This window comes from Bubalus bubalis, chromosome 5 (genome assembly GCF_019923935.1).
Source record: "Bubalus bubalis isolate 160015118507 breed Murrah chromosome 5, NDDB_SH_1, whole genome shotgun sequence".
In the NCBI taxonomy this organism is placed as follows: Eukaryota; Metazoa; Chordata; class Mammalia; order Artiodactyla; family Bovidae; genus Bubalus; species Bubalus bubalis.
The window spans coordinates 56,924,110-56,931,457 of NC_059161.1; the positions used below are offsets into that span (position 1 = coordinate 56,924,110).

At 55.8% G+C, this 7,348-nt stretch overlaps 1 protein-coding gene across 1 annotated transcript; it reads right to left on the bottom strand.

Moving 5' to 3' along the window:
* Positions 1-891: 891 nt before the first annotated feature.
* On the bottom strand, positions 892-6,668 carry HLX (H2.0 like homeobox). Its single transcript, XM_006080639.4, has 4 exons — positions 5,531-6,668; positions 4,552-4,731; positions 3,643-3,827; positions 892-1,768 (listed from the first exon to the last, which is right to left on the bottom strand). Exons 1-4 carry the CDS (start codon positions 6,120-6,122, stop codon positions 1,268-1,270), a joined length of 1,458 nt encoding a protein of 485 aa, XP_006080701.1. The 5' UTR covers positions 6,123-6,668; the 3' UTR covers positions 892-1,267.
* Between the last annotated feature and the right edge of the window lie 680 nt (positions 6,669-7,348).

Below are 7,348 nucleotides of genomic sequence, written 5' to 3' on the forward strand. Positions count from 1 at the left end.
AAAAAAGAGGAAAAAATTGAATGGCCCATCCCAGAAGCTGCGTGGAGGCAAAAATAGATTTGCTATATTCCATTTGCAGTATGAGGGGAAAACTGCCTTTCATCCCACCTCAGCTTGGGGATGGTCGCCTGTAGGACCCATCTATTGGAAGATCCTGTGTGTGTGTGTGTGCCTGTACATGCTGATGGGGGAGGTACAGATGGTGTGCAGTGTTTCAGGCCCTTCACTGACCAAATATGAGCCAGAAGGTCCAAGTTCTGGTTTGGGCTCCTCCTCAATCTGGGACAAGGGAAGTGACCTTGAACAAATCACCATTTTGCCATGCAATACTTTGGCAGCTTTAAAATCATCACAGGCTCAGTCTTCCAGCCCTAACCACTGGCGGATAGTGTGTGGTCCTTTTCTCTGGACACTGCAAACCTGCCCAGTCCCCCTACTCCATCCACAAGCAAGGGGTGGGTTTGCCCTGGAATTGCCTCTCTAGACTCCAGTACCAGCGCTGGAGAGGTTAACCTTGTCCCCCACTACCCTCTTCTCCATCAACCCTGCTTACACTCTGCTTACAGCTGCTGTGGAAAGCTGGTGCACACACTCCTGGTGAAGCCATCTGCGGGACAGGCCTAACAGAGTCTATGGCCGACAGGGCTCCCAGGTCATACTCTGGTGCATAGATCGCTGGATCGATGGTGGCAGCTGGCGTGGGCTATGGACTAATGGAAGCTCTAAGCCTTTGCCCAAGTCTGCAGAGAGGTGGCTCAGGGGTTGCAGTATGCTCCCCCCAAGCTCTAATCCCCCACCTCCAGCGGCTGCACCCAGAAGTGCCTCGGGCTAAAGTCCAGATCAGAGATCCCAGACCCTAAGGACTGCCTCGCCCCAGCAAGCCAAGTGGCCTTTACAAACCAGAGTAAACATTTTATTTACAAGTTTGTGGTATCTTAAGTGCATCATGTCTTTGCACCGTGACCCCTAGTGCGGGGAAAACTGTTTAGTCCAATGCTTCACAGTGTGAGCTGCTTGTATCCGGGCAGGAGTGTTCATCTGGCGCTGGGAGCCTGGCGGTGGCGGTTGGGGTGGGTGGTGGGGGGCACTCTGACTCGCCTCCGCTCTGTGCCGGGTGGGCTGCACCGGCCCGGGGAGGCGATGAGCGAAACTCCGCCGCTGCGTCTCAAACCCCGGGGCCCCGCCGCCACTGGAGAGTAGGCACAGAATCCAGCCCACACTGGAAGGCTGGGGGTCTGCACGCAGGACTTCTCCAATCTCGTCCAGTCTAGAGGCCGCCGAGGGGCGCCGGGACGGGCTCGGGGCTTTTGGGGGCGCTGCTGAGGGAGGGCTGGGGTGCGGGGAGCAGCTCTGAGGCGCCGCCGCTGCTGTGACTGCCGGAGCTCCCGGCGCTGGTGGTGCTGCCGCTACTCAGGCCGCCGAAGTTGAAGCCGCCGCCGCCGCCGCCACTGCCTCCACTGCCTCCGCTGCTGGCGGCCAGGAGGGCGCCGGCCGCTGAGGCCTTGATGACCGTCGTTTGGTGCAGAGACCGCTCGGCCCCTTCAGTCCGCTCCGTGTCGCTGGGGGCCATGTCCAGTGACTCGGGGTCGCTGCTCTCACTCTCCGCCTCACCCTCCGAGCGGCTAGGGCTCCGCTCCTCCGGCTCGCCGTCGGCGGCCGGGGCTCCGCCCGACGGCTTCTCGCCCGCCTCCTTGTCTTTGTCCTTCTGGGCCTGAGCCTCCTTGGAGTGCCGCCACTTCATCCGCCGGTTCTGGAACCACACTTTCACCTGCGACGCGCCGAGCCGCACCGGGAGACAAAAAGGGACGTGGAGATGAGAGGCAGGCTCGCTCCAATCCGACTCTCGCGCATCCCAGACCCTCTCCCAAAGGCGGGAAAGAATCACTGATCGTCCCCAGCACCTCTACCACAGGCCAGGTACTGGGCTAGGAGCAGGGACCCAGAGGCAGCCGAGGGAAACCACGGGGACCACCAGGGATCCTGGCTTAGGAAAGCCGCTACAACCGTTTCTCAAAATGTGGCCCTCCGACCTGTAGCCTGAAGTCACCTGGATGCTTGTTGGAAAGGCAGGTCCTTGCACCTTGCCCTCAAACTAGGGGCACCAATACTCTAAGTCGATGCTTCTTAACCCCATGTAAGCCAGGACCACCCCCTGCCACGAATCTGATTAATCTATGGATCCCTGGTCCAGAAAAATGCACATATACCCAAGATTTTGCACACAATTTCAACGGTTTGGTAGCCCACTGTTAAGAATCCTTGCTAAGTCGGCTGCTCCTCTACTGCCATTACTGAAGGCAAGTCAGTACAAAAGTATTTCTTTTTAAGGAGGAACCCTGAGAAACAAGGGGAAGGGGATTCAAAGAGTTAATCCCAGTGGCATGGGGGCACCAATGGACCTTCAGTAAAAGAGCATTTTCTTGGTGTATGTGTACTCAGAGACTGATAAGGACCCTGCCCCTGCCTGAGATAAACTAATTCTTCTGAGGGCTCAGAAAACGCTGGCATTAAACCTGTGCAAAGTGGAGGAAGGGGGTAGGGATGGTTCGGAGAATCTATATAAATATATAATCCCCTGGGGGACCCAATGCTTTCACACAAGTCCCAGCTTCCCTTTTAAAAATAACATCCACAGCTGGTGGAAAACGGCTGGGCTCTTCCAGTGTGTGTGCTGGGGAAGGGAGTTGTGTAATGAAGGACAGAAGGGGGGGTGGGCTAAGGGAGCTGTGAAAAAATGCGTTTGGCGTCTGCCCTGTTCAGAATATTCAGCACCCAGGAAGCCAGGGCCACTGCTGTGAGGTATGGAAGAACTGTGACTCTTTATTTTCAAAACTTAAAATAGTTTTAAGTTTTGAAAATAAAGTTTTCAAAACCTTTATTTTTTATTAAAAAATAAAAATCCAGGTCTTGAACTTGAGAAAAGGAAAAAGTTGAATTCAGGCACAATAGATTCACTATTTGAAGATTTCTTTTAAAAAACAAACCAAACCAAAAAAAACTCAAGTAGGCAGAACCTGGTGTAATGCTCTTAGGTGCTCTAAGAAAATCTTTTTTTTTCTTTCTCTTCCTCACTGCCCCCCTCCCATCAGGCCGTTAGAAAAGGGGACTGACTGTGGCCGCTCCAAGTGGACTTCTCACCCTACAGGGGCTAAGTAATTCCGTTTGAAATGATGTTTTCACTTCCTCACAACTGGGGATTTCACAATCCAGCAGCAGCAGAAGGAGGAGGAGGAGGGGAGGACAAGAGGAGGGAAACAACAACAACAACAACAATCTCTTGACTTTGGATTTTTATCTCTTCTGAAACTGCCCCCTACGGCCAACTGCGCCACATTGGAGTACATAATTATTATCTCCTGCGGCCTATTTGCTTTCTCAGCAACAGGCTTTCCCTTGTTGGCCAAAATAAACATGCGGCAGCTTGTGACATATATCTTTAGGGTGGGCTATTCTTTCTGCCCTTCTCCCCCCACCCTCTTCCTCTCTCCCTCTCAAGTTAAGAAGTCCACGAAGTCTCGTGAAATTCAAGATTTAGTGTTTCCCCCGCAAAAGGAGAGTCAGGCCGGGCGGAGGGGCCTTGGGGCTAGGCCGCGAGCTGCTGCCCAACCGAAGGGCTGTGCGTGGGGGCCGGAGCGGGCTTACCTGCGCATCCGTGAGACCCAGCATCGCGGCCAGCTGCTTTCGGTCTGGCTTAGTCACGTACTTCTGAATCTCAAACCTTTTCTCCAGACCTTTTCTCTGCAGGTTAGAGAAGACTGCCCGAGACCACGAGCGCTTTCTCTTGTACGTCTGAGGCATGGTGTCCTTCGTGAGCACGGCATAGGGACCTGCCAGCAGGGGGGAGCCGGAACAGGAGAGACAGGAGGGCCCAGTTAATGCTCTGTCCGCGGCCTGCGCGCCTGGGGCTCACACGATGCTTAAAATTGTTTTGCCTCAACAGTCGGCTCTGAAAGCTCTTTCACGCAGGCACGGAATGGCCTCTCTAAAGGGGAAACTTAGGGCTCATAAGACCATAGGCGGAAGGCCTAATAGGAGTGTGGAGTGGACAAGCCCGGGGTTTCGTCGGTTAATTCCAAAGAAAAGACATAAACCGAATGCGTGACCATCGGTTATTCTCAGAGTGGGCGAAAATAACCCTTGGGCCTAAAGGATCCAAAGATGACAGCCTCGATTCTCTACTCGTGCGTGTGTGCACTCGCTTCCGTGCCCAGGTGCGCAAGTGTTTGAGGTCATTCCAAAATGTGTGTATGTTAACAAGCAACACCACTTGCTGCACTTTCAAACCACCCTGTCGGGAGAAATGACTAGGGAAAGCCCCTTCTCCATCACCCCACCTGCCCCCCACACACTTTCTTGACTCCCCAAGCTCCCCCATCCCCCAGGCTACAAAAGACTGAGCTAGCTTCCTGGGAAATCTTTCGCTTTCTCTCCGGACGCGCCGTAGCCTCCCGCAACTCCGGGATTGCTAAACCGCGACTTGCATGTGAAACTCCAGTAGATGTGTGGCGGTCGACCTAAGCGTGAGGCGGGCGCTCGGGAGGGTTTCCGTACCTGGAAATGTGTCTTGAAACTGATGTTGAACTGAATTTCTCGGGTTTGAGCTTAAGGGACTCAGGATGGCAGAGGCCTCATTAATGGGATCTAGAGACGCGAAGAACTGGCCTGCGGAGGGCTGCAGGCCGGGAAGATGCACCCCCGCAGGCCGCCCGCCGGTGAGCAGCGACGTGAGATCTGGGGACAAGGGAAAAGAAGAGGTGTTATCCCTCCACAGACCCACACTCACACTCTCTGGGATTTGTTTCTCTCTGTCGCCCAACACCCCCTCCATTCCGCTTTCCTGGAGCGAAGTCGTGAGAGACCTCTGTCTCCAGCCCCCAAGACGCCTCTCTCCGGACACTGGCCAAAGGGCAGTGCACGAAATGTTCCTGTGTGTGCCCTGTAGGTCCACATCCATGCGTATAACTAGGAAGGGCTTTTGGCAAAGAGGCCTAAACAAGACACTTTCAGGTGTCTTCCAAGAATTCCATAGAACTAAACCGTCCCCCCCAAAGAACCCCTCACTCTGCTCTCTCCTCTTGGGGAGTTCAGTCAGTATTGTTCATCTACAATCCTTGGGTGGAATTGCACCAGAAATCAGACCAAAGGAAGCGAAAATGTTCCCCAAAAGGGCTTTTCCTGTCCAATAATGTAGTTTGTTCTCTCTCCAGATATGTTATTAAAGAGACACACAGATGATAGTCCATTGAGCAAATATTTACACCAACCATTTTTATGAATATTGATTCTGTGACTGTGTGTTTTTAAAGCATCCCTGGATTCTTCGTGGTTTTGTTTTTTGTTTTTTAACGCAGAGCAAGTGAGTTTCAAACCTAATGCTTCACAGTCTCCTTACAATTCATTTCCTTTTCCCTCATTTTACCAACTTGTTCTTAATCCTAAAAACACTCAAAGGCATCCCAAACGGCCCCAGGGATCGGCGAGTGCGTCAGTTCCCTGAACTGAGGCCTGCAGCCTCTCTCCCAAGACCTACCTCTCAGTGTGTTGCCTTCCTTGACTTTGGGGTCAAATTCTGCAGACAAAATGCGGTCTATTCCAAACTTGAGGTCCTTGCTGGAGGGGGCCGGGGCGGAGCCGCTCTGGTGGGGGTTAGGGACCACCCGCGACCCGGAGGCCGGGGGCTGCAAGGCGCCAGCCCGGGGTGGAGGCGGAGGCTGTTGCTGCTGCGGTTGTTGCTGCTGCTGTTGTTGCTGTGGGTGATGGTGGTGGTAGGCGGCTGAGAGCGGGGACAGTCGCTGAGGGAAGCCAGCAGGGACTTCGGAGGGCGCCACCACCGGGGTGGGTCGAAGCGGGGATCTGGCGGCAGCTTGGAAAGAGGCGTGCGGGTGAGCCGATCCTAAGTGCGCGGTGAGGGCAGCAGCCGAGGCCCCCGCCAGACCCTCCGGGGTCGCCCCGGGCTCCCCAACACCCGCGTGCAGGATGTCCGCGATGCAGAAAGAGGGTTTCTTGACGGCGGCGGGGTCCAGAGGAAAGGAGCAGCCGCCGGGGCCGGCAGAGGAGCAGTAGGCGGCCGACCAGAGGCTGAAGTTGGACGCGTAGAAGGGAGCCAGCCCGGCGGCGAACATCCTGGCGGGGTGCGCCGAGAGGCCGCCGCGGCCTGGCTCGGCCGGGTGGATGGGTGGGTGCGCGGGGAGAGGAACGCTAAGTCCAGGAGGAGGCGGCAGCCCCGCCGGAGACGCTCAGCTTACTCGTCTCCGTCCGAACTGCAGACAGGCCAGGGAGCCCTAGCGCCACGGAGGGAGGAGGCGAGGGCCGGATCTCGGCCGGCCGGCCACAGCCTCGGCCCCTGGCCTCACTTTAAAGGCGGCGCGGCGCCCGCGCTCCCCGCGGGCTGGAAGGCGAACCAGGGGCTCTGGAGCGGCTAGGCGGGCGGGGGCCGCGGCTGCACGAACGCCAGGGAAGCCAGGGAGACGGGAATCGGGCACCGAAAGAAACACCCAAACAGCTAAGCCTTAAGAGCTAAATTTAAAACAACAACAATAATAATCCGTTAGTTTGAAAAAAAAAAAAAAATAGAAAGGGGGGGAAAAAAAACTCCTCTCTAAAAACTCCCAAAGTTTTGGCAGGAGCTTTCGAGTCAGACCCAGGGTAGAACCTCGATCCGAGCGCTCATTGGCCACGCTGGTGACCAATGGGGAGTGGGAAACGGAGGGGAACTGGGAAAGGGGGCGTGTCCCGCCCCCTCGGCCACGCCTCGGCCACGCCAAACTGTTTGCTGCTGCCGCGTGGGCTGAGCTGTGTAAGCCGAGCACTCTGCAAAGACCAGGGGCCCGAACCGCTGCTCCAGGGAGTCCTAACCTCCCACTAACTTCTACGGCTCCGAATCTGCACCAGGCGCGGAGAGTTGGCCACAGCGCTCCTGGAGCGCTCTCTCAAGGAAACTGGTGCTCCTGCCTATTTTCGAGGGTACAAAGCCGGCCCCTTAGAACGCTGACGACCCCCAAGTTTTCCCTCCTCTCTTTACTTCTCTCGGCCCGATTTTTCTCCAGTCGGCCTCTATCCCCAAGAGTAGGTGTCCTGTACCAAGCTCAGTCTTTCGTAGGTCCCGGCCCCCGCGCGGCCCTGCCCTGGGCTATCGCACGCGAGTGCCCCGGCACTGAGCACCCCACTCCCCCGCCCCCCGTAAGTCAGCACCTCGTCTGCTTCCCGGCCGCGGAGATCCTCAGGGAAGAGAGGAGGGGCGGTCACAAATGAGCTTTATTCTGAGCTGTCACACACTGACAACTTGAACGAGTAACTTTTCAAACAAAATAAGACGGATGTCTCCGAATGCCTCCCTTGGACGTAGTCA

Coding starts and splice junctions, on each gene's coding strand:
- HLX (XM_006080639.4), bottom strand. CDS start 6,122: ATGTTCGCCGCCGGGCTGGCTCCCTTCTACGCGTCCAACTTCAGCCTC. Junction 4,732..5,530: donor GGAAGGCAACACACTGAGAG/GTAGGTCTTGGG, acceptor CCTTGTCCCCAG/ATCTCACGTCGCTGCTCACC. Junction 1,769..3,642: donor TGGGTCTCACGGATGCGCAG/GTAAGCCCGCTC, acceptor GGCGCGTCGCAG/GTGAAAGTGTGGTTCCAGAA.